This window comes from Canis aureus, chromosome 37 (genome assembly GCF_053574225.1).
Source record: "Canis aureus isolate CA01 chromosome 37, VMU_Caureus_v.1.0, whole genome shotgun sequence".
Lineage (NCBI taxonomy): Eukaryota > Metazoa > Chordata > Mammalia > Carnivora > Canidae > Canis > Canis aureus.
Window position 1 is genome coordinate 1,102,859 of NC_135647.1, and position 13,996 is coordinate 1,116,854.

General features: G+C 45.7%; 1 protein-coding gene across 2 annotated transcripts; it reads left to right on the forward strand.

Moving 5' to 3' along the window:
- Positions 1–604: 604 nt before the first annotated feature.
- Positions 605–12,619, forward strand: ZSCAN31 (zinc finger and SCAN domain containing 31). 2 transcript variants are annotated; one of them, XM_077885919.1, is made up of 4 exons: positions 605–701; positions 8,369–8,840; positions 9,841–9,991; positions 10,462–12,619. In XM_077885919.1, the coding sequence occupies exons 2-4, from the start codon at positions 8,460–8,462 to the stop codon at positions 11,259–11,261; spliced, it is 1,332 nt and encodes a 443-aa protein (XP_077742045.1). In that variant the 5' UTR covers positions 605–701; positions 8,369–8,459; the 3' UTR covers positions 11,262–12,619. The 2 variants fall into 2 exon arrangements, with proteins under 2 accessions (XP_077742045.1, XP_077742046.1); XM_077885920.1 differs by having other exon boundaries at positions 608–701; positions 8,429–8,840.
- Positions 12,620–13,996: the final 1,377 nt, after the last annotated feature.

Consider the following 13,996-nt stretch of genomic DNA (forward strand, 5'->3'; position numbering starts at 1 on the left):
CTTCTCCGATGCTCCCTGCACGCTCCTCCCTGGTCCTTGCACCTCCATCCTCCCCACGCTCCTCCCTCGATCCTCCCCCGATGCTCCCCAGGCTCCTCCCTGGGCCTCCGATGCTTCTCGAGCTCCTCCCCTGATTCCGCCCCCCTCCCCCCCCCCCCGCCCCGCTCTTCGGGTTACCCCGAGAGGTCCGCTAGGTCTCCTCGGCCACCAGTTAGGCTTAGTACTGGTACCTGTGTCCTAATTGCACAGCGGTAACTACAGCCTAATCGACTTATAAACCTTTATTTCATTTCACGTTCACATCCGCTTTATGAAGTTACTTGTTCACCTGCCCACGTCTCCTCGACTCGGAGAATCCAGAGACAATCACAACAGAGTGCCCCGTACTGTCACCCCTACAAGCACTCTCTCCTCTAGCGCTGTCCACACCAAGGAAGCCCCGGGGGGCAAGCACTAGAATTAGATGAACTGCTGCATTCCCGAGGCCGCCTGACCCCGAGGGCTGGGCGTCCTGCAGCGGAGCCGGAGCTGGGCGGGGAGGTGGCCACCGAGACGCAGGGACCTCTGAGGTCCTAGAGAGGACCGGAAAGCTCCCGGAAGGCGACTGGGCTCAGGCTGCTGACGCACTTCCGGCCTCCGTGGCTGCTCAGCTGTTGGGGATCCGCTGCCCGCGGCGGCCCTGAAGTTTCCCTGGTCCGAAGGTGAGTCTCGGCCCTGGGCCCCTTACTCCGGGAAATGGAAGGTCCGCGCCTTGGCGTAGGGGCCCGGGACGCCTTCTGAAGTCGGGGCCGAGTGGGAGTCCCGTGGGAGGGACCCCCACTGGGGGTGTCTGAGAGCCGCCGTGCGCGGGGGCGGTTGTTGGCCTTTGAACAGTATCAACTGCTCTTCCTGTCCCTGGCTTCTGCTCTTTGCATGGCTCCTTTTCTCTCTTAAGGGCTCCACTTAGATGTTTATCACCTCCCACCACCCTATCTTCTAGGCCTTCCATTTATTTGATGACTCGGTGTCACATCGGTTTTCCTTACAGTACTTATATCACCTAGTTCTTACTTCATTTGCTTAGCTCCTTACCCACTTTTGTCGTTGTTAATGTTACTCTTGGTTTTCCTCTTGGAACGTAAGCTCCAGCAAAACAGAGATTCTGTGTTTTTCACAGTTGTATCTCTAGCGCCTGACAAAGTGGCCTGGAATGTTGTAGGTGCTTGGGAAACAATTGTTGAGTAAAATGAGTGAATAAATGGCAATAATATCTATCTAGAACACAAACAGGAATCGGGATATCAGAAGAAATCAAATAGGAAACCTTGGCGTAATATAAACAGCCCCAAATTTATGCAGTATATTTAAAAAATACTAGAGTCTTAAACAGTTGTCAAAATTCAGTTTCTTGTGGTTGTAGGACTGAAGTTCCTGGTAGAACTGAGGTCCCCCCTGCTTGCTGGCTGCCAGCAGGAGACTGACCTCAGCTTCTAGAGGTTGCCGGCATTTCTTTACACTGGCTTCCCTCCACTGACAAGCCAGGAAATGAGCCTCAAATCCTCCTCAGAGCTTCGTTTGACATCTTCTGCTACCAGCCAGGGACTACTCTACTTTTAAAGAGCTCAAGTACGGGGATCCCTGGGTGGCGCAGCGGTTTGGCGCCTGCCTTTGGCCCAGGGCGCGATCCTGGAGACCCGGGATCGAATCCCACGTCGGGCTCCCGGTGCATGGAGCCTGCTTCTCCCTCTGCCTGTGTCTCTGCCTCTCTCTCTCTCTCTCTCTCTCTGTGACTATCCTAAATAAATAAATAAAATATTTAAAAAAAAAAAAAGAGCTCAAGTACGTAGTTTAGCCCTACCCAGAGATCAGCTGGTGTCTCCCCATCATAAGATCAACTAATTAGTAACCTTAATTATGTTGCTGGGTGAATTTAGGAGACCCCAGGCCCTGAGGCTTTGACCTAGCCCATCCGAAAGGTTCTTGGTTTTGTCATATGAAGAATTCAAGGACAGACACAGCACAGTAATGATACATCCTCAAGATGTGAGTGCAGGTGAGTTCCAGTGAGTGAGCAAGTGAGTGCCAATGCATTGCTGGCCACTGCTATTTATTTGGGTTTCTTTTATTGACAGTTGTCAGTAAGGGAATGGAATATTCACTATTTGGGGCAGGGATTTCTTGGAAGTAGGGTTTTGTGCTGCTTTGATTGGCTTCTTGTGGCTTTGTTTTGGAGTGCTGCCAGGACAAGTCTCTGACCTTCCCAACAGGGCCCTCCAGGCATCCTGTTAGAGCCTTACTGCCTGCTCTAAAACTTTCATCTTAATTATACCTTTTGCCATATAAACCAACAATGAGAAGAGAAATACTAGAAGACAGAGATCATGAGTCCATCTTTGAATTCTGCCTACTACAATAATATATTCATTTTGCAGTTGATGGATTTTGGGGTTGTTTCTAGTTTGGAACTATTATGAATAAAGCTGCTCTGAACATGTATTTAGCTTTTAGTGGAGTAAACTCTCATTTCTATAGGAACTGTATCCAGGAGTGGAATTACTCAGTCGTAGTGTACACCTGTGTGCCACCTGTTAAAGAATGATGGCACTGTCCCTCAGTATCTGAGATACAGAGCTGAAGACGTATGCTGACTGGGTGCAGAGGAGATTGCTGATCTTGTGAAGCATGCAGTTCAATATTGCTGGGGTTAGGTGGACTGATACCATCTGTGAAAGCACGATTTCATGGAACAGACTATTGTTCATTAGTTGGCACTCAGATGTATTTATTGGAGTGAGTTATTCTGAATTGGCTGATTTTCAAAAGCTATGGATTGTCATGAATTGATTGACTTGCAGAAACATGTTCTCTGAAGTGAATTGTTGAGTGATTGAATAAACTAGATCTGGGTGACTTGACACAATGGGTACAGACCAAGCAGTCTTTTCCTAGAAGGAGGGTACTTTTTTTTTTTTTTTCATTCTAAAGCTTTAGTAGGTAATTCTTTTTTTTTTTTTTTTTTTAATTTATTTATGATAGTCACAAAGAGAGAGAGAGAGAGGCAGAGACACAGGCAGAGGGAGAATCAGGCTCCATGCATTGGGAGCCTGATGTGGGATTCGATCCGGGGTCTCCAGGATCGCGCCCTGGGCCAAAGGCAGGCGCCAAACCGCTGCGCCACCCAGGGATCCCCTTTAGTAGGTAATTCTAAAGAATTTTCCAAAGTGTTTGCATATATTGAACTATCAGCATTCATATGTAAGCATTCCATTTGTTCCATATACTTGCGATTTACCTTTAAATTATGAGAGGTGTATTTACTTTAAGAATTTTTTACATTAAGTGCATCATTCTTCAGTATTTCTATTCTCCTGACAAGAGCCTTAACACACTGTAACATTTTACTGAGCTGCACATCCACCACATCTTGTCATTATACATTAGATTTTAATTTCATATCCTTCTTTTGTGTCATAAAACATTCTTATGTAAAAAAAAAAATGTGACAAAATCTATCCTTTGGATAGAAGGATGTGAAAATTGCACATCTTCCCTGCCCCAATTACTCTTTTTCCGTCCCCAAAGACCAGGGAATTCAAATGTATTCTTTTTTTTATATACAAATAATAGCATGTTAATCATACTCCTTCTTCCCCTAGCTCTTTTCACTTAACTGTATTTTGGCAGTCCTTTCATATCTGTACATAAAGAACTTTCTCAGATTTATTTATTTATTTATTTATTTATTTATTTATTTTCTCAGTTTTAAAACTGCATCATAATCCAATACACTGATGACTATAATCTGTCTAAGCAGCCCTGTACTGGCCACCATTCATGTTGTTCCCAGTCTTTTCTGTCACAAAGCAGCGCTTCAGTAAGCAACCTTGAACATAGAGCATTTTACATATGACTGAATAGAGACTTTTTACCATAATCATTTCAACTTATTGTCATATTTTGTTGGTTCTTAGGGTTCTGTTATTTCTTCTATTTTACACCTTCTCTCTGAGTTCACTTTTGTTTGCTAAACTGCATCCTTGACTTTTAGGAGGGGGTCTCTGGGTAGCATATGACTTTATTTTGCTCCCACTGTTTACTTCTCTTTGGCTGGGGGCAGATTCTGTGTTGACAGTCCTTTTTCCCACCCCGATTGCATTCAGGACTCCCTCCACTTCTGCTCATGAGTGGTTTGCTGTGTCCTTAGGGGGTATCTGGCTCTGTTTCTCGGGCAGCTTTTAAGGCTGTCTCTTGTTCTCAGTAGGCTGTGGTTTCACTGTATTCTGTCTCCATGTGTACTCTTGATCCGAGAAGTCATGCCTTCATTTCTGGAAAATTTTGTTTTATTCTCAGTGATTTATTTCTCAGCCATTCACCACATTCTTCTCTCTTGAGCCTCCTATATTAAAGTCATATTCTCTCAACATAGCCCCTTTCTTATTAATTGCTCTGTAATTTTCATCTCTTGCTGCATTCAGAGTGAAGTCTAGTGTTGTCAAATACTAAACAGTTAAAAATCACTTTTTTCTTCAAATGTATTCTTTCTGTTATCTTCTAATGTATTTTCAGTGTTAAAGGTTTTTTGTTTTTTTTTTTTGTTTTTTTAAAGTTTCTAATTCTTTTTTATATCTACCTGATAACTACATTTTACCTGTTTTGGTTTCACTGTATTTCTCAAAATCACTTTTTTAAAAAAAATTTATTTATGATAGTCACACAGAGAGAGAGAGAGGCAGAGACACAGGCAGAGGGAGAAGCAGGCTCCATGCACCGGGAGCCCGACGTGGGATTCGATCCCGGGTCTCCAGGATCGTGCCCTGGGCCAAAGGCAGGCGCCAAACCGCTGTGCCACCCAGGAATCCCCTCAAAATCACTTTAAAAATTTCTTGGACTATAGAATAAATTTCATTCCAAGAGAATTACTATTTTAACTGTTGATTGTTTTTCTTAGGGTTAGAGTTTTACATGTTTTGGAATTTCTTTTGAGTGGAAAACTGTTGTAGATTTCTCTCACTTAGATGTAGTGCTATATGCTGAGCATGGTAGGTTACATCTAAGACCCTTCTTGGGTCTTATATCTAGTGCTTTCGTGTTGCTGTCCCCAGCAATTATTAGGGTGTGCAGACCTAGTATGGGGCCACCAGCTTCTGGGCTTCATTACTGCAAATGAGGCTGGTCCTGTCCGTTGGCCCCTGGGCCTGTAACTTCTGATAAAGCTGTAGGCTGTCAGCATCAGAAAGTTAGCCTGAATGCCTATAGTCTGACACACACCACTCTGAGTCTTTAATCCCCGGGAGTTGAATTCTAGGCTGTCCCTGGCTGATTTTTATCTTGTGTTTGTGGCTGGCCATTTCTTTTTCTTTCTTTTTATATATCATCTTTTAATGTTTGGAGCCAGTTGGTAATTAAGCATAACTGGCTATGCTGTGTTACTCTGGAAATCTGAATCCAGTCTTTGATTTGTTGCTTTTGAGCTGCCATTGGGACGTTCAGGGTTATAAGCTTCGCGGGATCTAGAGGAAGGTCACCACTGGTCATAGTTTGTCCTGACCTTTATCGAATATTTCTTCCAGGTTTTTCAACTATCTACTAAATATTGGCCTATGAATTCAGTGTTTTATTTTATTTGAGCTAAAAAGGAGGATATTCAATTCATTAATACTGCTTTGCTAATAATACCAGGTAATTTTTATTTAGCAGTTGCTATGGGCCAGGTAAGCTTTGTGCTAAGCTTTTTATATGCATTACCTTATATAATTATCAGAATAGCTTAAAAGTGGAGTGCTTTGGTCACTCCCACTTTTGAGAGGCCACATGATTTGAATATTACTCACTTGGCAGCACTGTTTCTCTAAAGACGGTTTTAAAGAACTCATTCCATTTGGTTCATCAGATGTGTATTAGGTACTTGCTTCTTCCTCGGAAATGAGACAATGCCAAATTGTGCATAATTGAATCCGGGCACGTAAGTGAATAAATCAGGTAAATAAAACATTGACAAGTCATCCATAATTTTGTGGCAAATCTAGACTTGTAAATCTTCTAGGCATTTTGTCATAAGAGGTGTTTGGGATCTGTAGCAGGTTGGGATGTAGTTGGGAGTGTAGACAGATGGGAGGGCTGCTTGGGAACTCTGGATAATGCATACAGATCCTGGGTGTGGCAGAGACTTGGGGAGAATAGAAAGAGGCTGTTTCTGTTTCCCCGTCCTTCTTCCTTTCCATTTCCTTGCTATAGCTTGATGCAGTGAAAAGGGAGAATTTATTTACTCATCCAGAAAACATAGAGCACTTGCAGTGGACTAGCACTGTATTAGGCATACAGGTAAAGACAGGGTTCACGGTGGCACAAGACCAGGAGGTAAATCCTAAGCCCAGGCACTGTGGGGAGAGCAACACAGAAAATTGAGAGGCTGCCCCACCCAAGGCCTTGGGTATGTGAGGAATCTGCTTGTTCTGCTCCATGGTGTCTCAGTAGCATTCAGGTGCAACCCCATAATCACAGACCAGTTTTTGCCTGTAAATCTAATCCCATGGGAAACCACATTTTTAATAATAATGAAACCCAATGCCAAGTCATAGTTAGGGATTCTCAGACTTATAGTCTTCCTGGACTGAAGACTCAAAAATCCTGACACCTAGATCCTGCAGTAAGGAGTAAAAACAGTGCAGTTGTTGGCCATGGACATTGGCAAAGGGTAAGCTCCACAATCTTTGTTAACTTACCATATTCTCATCACAATTTTATGTAAATATTGCACTAATGTCTGTCCCACTGTAAATGCCGTGAAGACAAGGACCGTGTGTTTTTCCTCTCACTGCTATGGCCTCGGCACCCCACACCACGCCAGGCATCTGGTAGGCACATGGCATTTGCATGAATGGAATATAAATACATATTCCCACAATAAAGCATATCTGAAAAACTTCTAAATTGTCTCAGACATTAAGAATTCTGTTAACACAAGACTGAAGTAATCTATAAAACTCAAATTCTACCATGAAAGTAAACTGCCTTTGTAACCACCATTCCACCTCCCAACTTAAGTGCTACAGCCCTACAAATACTCTTACCATTTCCTTCCTGAATCATACTCCGTTTTTCTTTAAAATACAGATCTGACAACGAAATAAAGCTTTAATGCCCCTTGGTTTTCCATATACTAAACTCTAAACATCTTAGTCTAGAGTTCAGGCTGCTTTCTACTGCAGTGTATCTTTCCATCCTGACCTCTTCGCACACCTTCTACCCATTCTCTGTGGCCTGGCAGTCAGCCTCCAAGACCCCTGCACAGTGTGCCTGCAAATAGCTGAGGTCCTGTTGTTTGCTTGGCCTGTCATGTTGAACCCCCTCTCAGTGCCCTGTCCGTGCCTGACAAGTTTCTTTTTGTTCTTTCAGACCTAATTCAAACCCACTTGCTCCTAAGCCACATTCTTTCAGTGCTCCATACCCAGTCAGAATTATTTTTTTCTACTCTTTGCTTTCTAGTTATCTAGTTGAATCCTCTGTGATAGCACTCATCATTTGATTTTATCACTAGTTTTACGTGTTCGGTTCTTTACCTGATGCTACTGTAATTTGTCTACCAGGCTTTCCAATTACTACTATTTGTTTGTTTTCTTGCAGTAAGAATTTCAAATAATACAAAAGTCAGAAGAAGTACAGAGAGTATTCTGTGAAAAGTAAATTTCCCTTCTCTTGTTTGCACTTAACCTAGTTCCCTCCCTAGTAGCCAGCCCTGGGCATCAGGTTTTCTTTGCTATAATAATGTGGTGTACAAACAGATATAAAATTCTGATGGCCTGCGGCAGTAAACATTTAATTAGCACATGAATCTGTGGGTTCACCTGATCCACGCAGGGCTGGCTTGTGTACCTGCAGTGAGCTGTGGGTCCGCCAAGCAGTTCTACAGACCTCATCCTGGCTTACGCACATGTCTGGGGGTTGGCTGGCTGTCAGCTGAACCAGGTGGGTCCATCTGTCCCATTGGGATGGCGGGTCCGGTCCCACAGGCCTCTTTCATCGGGAAGCCAGCAGATCCTCCTTGCAGTTGTGGGGGGGAAGGGCAAGCCAGCTAGCTGAGTCACACAAGTACTTCCCAAGCCTTTGTTTGGGTGACATTTGCTGGTGTACCACTGGGCAAGTCTGGTCATATGTTTGAGGACAGAATCAGTGGGAGGCCACTGCAATACGTGGCTATGGGGAAGAGTGAAGACTTGAGACAAGTGATGTATTCTGCCATATGCTTTTTTCCAGGTTCTAGACTATATTAGTAAAACCCTATATACGTTTTTATGAACATAAATGATAGCATGATATTCATTGTTCCTATACTTCACTTTTTCCTCCACTACTTTTTCATTTCCATGAATATATAATGTTTCATCATCAGGTGTATCCTCTTAAAAAGAATATCTCAGGAAATCTTAAATGAGGCTCCCCTTCATCCCAGGCTGGAGTGAACCTTCCAAATTAACCCCAGAATGGCTTCAACAGAGGGACAGGATGGACTTACTATTGTGAAGGTGGAGGAAGACCCTATCTGGGACCAGGAAACCTACCTTCGAGAGAACAGCTTTTCTAGCCAGGAGGTCTCCCGCCAACTTTTTAGGCACTTCTGTTACCAGGAGACCCCTGGGCCCCGAGAGGCCCTCACCCAGCTCCGGGAGCTGTGCCGACGCTGGCTGCGCCCGGAAACCCACAGCAAGGAGCAGATCCTGGAGCTGCTGGTGCTGGAGCAGTTCCTGATCATCCTGCCTGAGGAGCTCCAGGCCTGGGTGCGGGAGCAGCACCCCGAGAGTGGGGAGCAGGCCGTGGCTGTGGTTGAAGATCTGGAGAGGGAGCTTAGTGAGCCTGAGAACCAGGTGAGAGGAGGAATGTGGACTCTCCAACGCTGAGTTCTATGAAGGGTGAAGTTTGCAGACTCAGGCTGGCTGCAGCCAATTCTCAGCTGCTGTTGAACAAACTGCCCCAAGCCTTAGTGGCTTAAAAAACCCAAATATTATCTCATGGTTTCTATAAGTCAGGATTTAGGACATTACTTAGGAGGATCTCTCCTGAGGTTGCAATGAAAAAAAAAAATTTTTTTTTTTAACATGGATTCCCTTTTTACCAGTCTTATAAGGCTGGGGTGATCTCATCCACTCTCCCAAGGTAGAGAGGGAAACTGAGGATACACAGTGAGTCAGGGCAACTCTTGTTAATCCCCATTACCCAGAACCCAGACACAATGAGGCAAGGGGTAGCTCTGGGGTGCAGAGCTTCTTTGTGATTACCTGTCTCAGCCCTGTGCCGTGAGGAGCCTGCCCCAGGAGAGTATCTGAATGCTTGACTGGGGCTGGTGGATTCCCCTCCAGGATGGCTCCCTCCCATGATTGCTAGGAGGGGCACCAGTTCCTCAGTGGCTTTTGGCAGGAGGCTTAGTTCTTTGCTATGTGGATTTCTGCCTAGGCCTCATTGAGTATCCTCTGGCACTAGCCAGCTTCTAGAGAGACAGAGAAGGAGAATGAGGGTGCTTTCTATGACTTGGTCTCTGAAATTTGTAGCATCACTTCTGCCATGTATTTTATTCTGTGGCAATGAGTCACTAAGTACAGTGCACTCTCAAGGATGGGGAATTAGGCTCCACCTTTTAAAGGAAGGAGTATCCAAGAACCTAGGAAAAACATTGTAAACCAGCACAAACACACCAGGCCCCCTTGATCTCCCCATCTGCTTGTGCATGTGAAATCAACCTCTGGGCCTCTCCCTGTGCCATTCCTCGACAGAATGTTCCATATGCTTCCATTTGATGTCTTTCAGTGAGTATTAGCCTGGGTTCCTGTGTCCCTTCTCATGATCCCAAATATACTTACCTGCCTCCAGGCCCCAGATGACGAACATGGCCATTCTGGAGCGCTCTCAGAGGATGTGGTGTGTTTGAAGGCCAAGCAGGAATCGATAGCCATCCAGCTTCAGTCTGTGGTGACTCAGTTCAAAGGTGAATCTTTAGATCCCCACAGATTTGGAGAACAAGGTAAGGATTTTGAGGGGTCCACTCGGTGTTTCTGGTGGCTCTGCAGAGAATAATAGTTAAGGCTGTGGATTCTGGGGTCAGTTTGCCTGGGTTAGAACTTTCTACTTCTCTGTAGCTCTGACAACAGGCCGGTCAGGTAAACTTCCCTGTCCTTCAGTTTATGTGACTGTAGGATGGACGTAATCACAGTCCCTTAATCTTAGAGTTGTGTGGACATTTAGTAAGTTAATACAGGTAAAACAGATAGATCAGTGCCTGCTTACCTTTCTGGCCCCTCACCCTCCAGCCGTGTTAGCAGGGCTGCTCACCCTGCTCTGGTCTCAGTATCCTCATTGATCCCTGTTGTACTTCCCACCGCCCGTTTTGCATTCTGAGAACATGTGTGTTTTGATAGGGACTTCCTGTGCCCATCTTGGTGCTCTTTTATAAAGGGAGAAGGATGACATTATCTGGTGCATTTATTATCCCAGGTGGCGAAACTGTACCGGAAAGCCAGGAATCAGGATTGAAGGAAGAAGTCTTGAAAGAAATGGAACATTTTGGAAATGGCAGACTCCAAAGAGATGCTCCTCTAGATTCTAAGTACGGAGAAATTTGTAAGCAGGAGAGCAGAGTAGAAGAGTGGAGGGGACAGGCCACTGGAGAGAGACGACACAGGTGCAGTGAGTGTGGGAAAGGCTTTACTCAGAGTTCGGTCCTCATTCAGCACCAGAGAACCCACACGGGGGAGAAGCCATATGAGTGTGAGGAGTGTGGGAAAGCCTTCAGCCAGAGATCAGGCCTGATGGAACACCAGCGGAGCCACACCGGAGAGAAGCCCTATCAGTGTAAGGAGTGCGGGAAGGCCTTCAGTGCCAGCAATGGTCTCATTAGACACAGGAGAATCCACACGGGGGAGAAGCCCTATGAGTGTGAGGCATGTGGGAAAGCCTTCCGCCTGAGCTCATACCTCGTTCAGCATCAGAGAATACACACTGGGGAGAAACGCTACCGGTGTCACGAGTGTGGGAAGGCCTTCAGTCAGAATGCAGGGCTTTTCCAGCACCTGCGCATCCACACAGGGGAGAAGCCCTATCCGTGTAGCCAGTGTGGGAAGCGCTTTAGCAGGCGAACACTCCTCATCAAGCACCAGAGAAGCCACACCGGGGAGAGGCCGTACGAGTGTGAGGAGTGTGGGAAGGCCTTCAGTCACCACTGCAACCTTATGAGGCATTTTAGAATCCATACTGTTGCCAAACTAGACTCATTCCACGAACTCCCAGACCCTTAAATCGGGCCATCTTGGATAGTAAGATTTTCAAGTGGGTTATTTTGTTTTTACCAAGTGTATTCTGCTCTGGAATGCATAGCTTTGTCTGCAGACTGGGTGCTGGTGTCTTCTGGGTGAATGGCTGTGGGCACAGGTTACCTGGCAGCGTCTTCCTTCTCTGTCCCTTGGTTCATTTCTGATCATTTCCCTAAAAAGAGACCAAAAGTTACCTGGAAATAAGTTGGTATGGAGGGCTGTTCTTGAGTAACACTGAATGCCAAGCAACCCAAAAAGACTAGCATCTGTGTATACTTTTTTTTTTTTTTTTTTTTTTTAAATTCATGAGAGACGGGGCGGGGGTGGGAGGCAGAGACATAGGCAGAGGGAGAAGCAGGCACCATGCAGGGAGTCTGATGTTGGACTCAATCCCGGGACTCAGTATCACGCCCTGAGCCGAAGGCAGATGCTTAGCGGCTGAGCCACCCAGGCATCCCTTTGTGTATACTTTTTAAAGATGGGCAGACTAAAAGGATATTTAGATGTGAAGGTTCCCCCCACCCCCGTAAAAGTACATTTTAAACACACTGAAGGTTTTGGGAATAAGAATCCTTGCCATTCGCATAGGCAGTCGTCACCATAGTCTGAGGAAAGAGGTAGATGATCTCCTTGGTGCTTTCATCAGAACGAGCAGCGTGCTCACCAACTATGCTGCATGACACTTGCAGTCACGGCATTTAGGGCCGCATGCCTTTGATACCTACATGCAGGTTGATACCATATTTAAAGCCTCCATTTTGTTATCAGTAATAAGGGGTGCTTGAAAGTGTACACACTATACTCTTCCTGTCGGCATCACTGCCCTGCCCCTGCCCTTTGGAGATTAGTCGGGTGCCTTAGCAGACAGCATCACCGAAGCTCTGTAAAGAGGACCCATAGCCCTCAGGCCGCCTGCTCTTAGCTGGGGAGACCAGCTTGCCCAGGCCACTTACTGTCAGAGTAACACACCAGCTCTGGCACCAGATGTCTGGGCTCCAATCCTGCCCATCTGGTTGGGAGCCTTGTGACCTTGGGTAACTTAGTCGAATGACCTGATGCTATGGTCTCCCCATCTGTAATAAGGGGTGATTAATGTGCCCTTCCAACAGGGCACACAGGATTAAATTAATGCAAACTTTAAAACACTTAAGACAGCTCTCAGAAAATGTGCATTAGGATTTATAAAAGAAATAATATTGTCTAATGAGTGCAGGTGGAGTTGTAAGTATGTTGGAACTAAGGATATTAAATGCCTCTGCTGGTATTCTCATTATACTTTTCCCAAAGGTCAAAATCAGAAGCTGAACTTCCAAAGAGAGGAAATAAAAGTTCAGCTTAAAATATGCTGTACTAAATCTTTGTCTTTGGAGTTTATAAAAAGCTAGGGATGTGTGTATATATATTTGGTTTTCCTTAGAGCTTGGGGACCATAGCAAAAGAAAAACTCTTTAAAATTCCTGGACTGTTTTATCTGTGAATAGAACAATTAGTTAAAATCCGATTATCTGTAACAATGCTTACCAATTTTTAGAGTATCTACAAATCACCTGGGATCTTCTTAAAATACAGACTAAAAAATTCAGACTGGAGGCTAGAATCAGCATTTTCAGCAAGCTTCCCGTGCTGCTGCTGCTGCTGCTACTGCTGGTTCCCAGAGCACACTCAGTGCCACCACAAGCCCTGAATACTGGTGTGGTCCTTCAGATAAGCGAAGGGCGCCAAGCAGATCTGCTCTCCTTCCCATGCCTCTTTCCCCTGTAGCCTCCATGGACAGCAGTGTGTAATCCCTGAACTGGGCTCCCCACAGGCAAATGCAGCCTGATCTTCACCCGGCGGTGTTTGCCTAGAGGAGGCTGCTCCTCATCCTTCCTCCATACACACCCTAAGAGAGAGGGCAGAGCAGCTGTTCAGTGCTTGTGAGCATGCTGTAGACCTGCCGGTCCTCACCCTTGGCCGTCTCATGGGCTTTCTGGGCATTCAGGACACAAGAGCCAGGTCTCCACTGAGATGTCCTTACCTGTGGTGCTACCACATGCCACCCTGAACTTGTTTGGTTCCTCTGGGTCTCCTTCTCCAGTTCTCAGACAGCCCCTTCCCTTCTCAGCTACTCACAACAGCAAAGGAAAGCTTACAGGGGAGAGCAGCCACAAGAGGCCAGGGGGTAAAGGAGAAAAGGAGAGGCCTTCCAATGGGTGTGTGGGGAGAGAGAGGAGAAAGGCCTGAAAGGGCAAGCCTGCTGCAAGGGGAAAATTGAAGGGGGAATTTGGGAATGTTTCGTTTATTTCAGATCCTGTTTCAATGACCTGGTCCAAATGGTGCCCAGTGGACTAGGGAGACATTGGGCCCTGGGGTCGCAACCCAGCCATCCCAAGGATGTCACCAAAGGCTCTGGGTCTCATCACAACAAAGAATTCAAGCACAGATGCAGCACAGTGGATGAGTAGTGACACAAGGAGGGTTGTTTTTTTTTTTTAAGGTTTTATTTGTGCATGTGGGGAGAGAGAGAAGCGGGCTCCCAAGCAGGGAGCCCACATGACAGGGCTTGATCACAAGACCCTGAGATTAGGACCCTAGCTGAGGGCACACACTTAACTACCCAGGCACCCAAACAGGAAAGTTTATTAAAGCCAAAGTACACTTGAGATGTGAGAGCAGGGCAGTTCAAGAGAGAGTGCTGCATTCCTGGGGTTTGGCTTTCTACCCTTTTTTTTTTTTTTTTT

Coding starts and splice junctions, on each gene's coding strand:
- ZSCAN31 (XM_077885919.1), top strand. CDS start 8,460: ATGGCTTCAACAGAGGGACAGGATGGACTTACTATTGTGAAGGTGGAG. Junction 8,841..9,840: donor TTAGTGAGCCTGAGAACCAG/GTGAGAGGAGGA, acceptor ACCTGCCTCCAG/GCCCCAGATGACGAACATGG. Junction 9,992..10,461: donor CCACAGATTTGGAGAACAAG/GTAAGGATTTTG, acceptor TTATTATCCCAG/GTGGCGAAACTGTACCGGAA.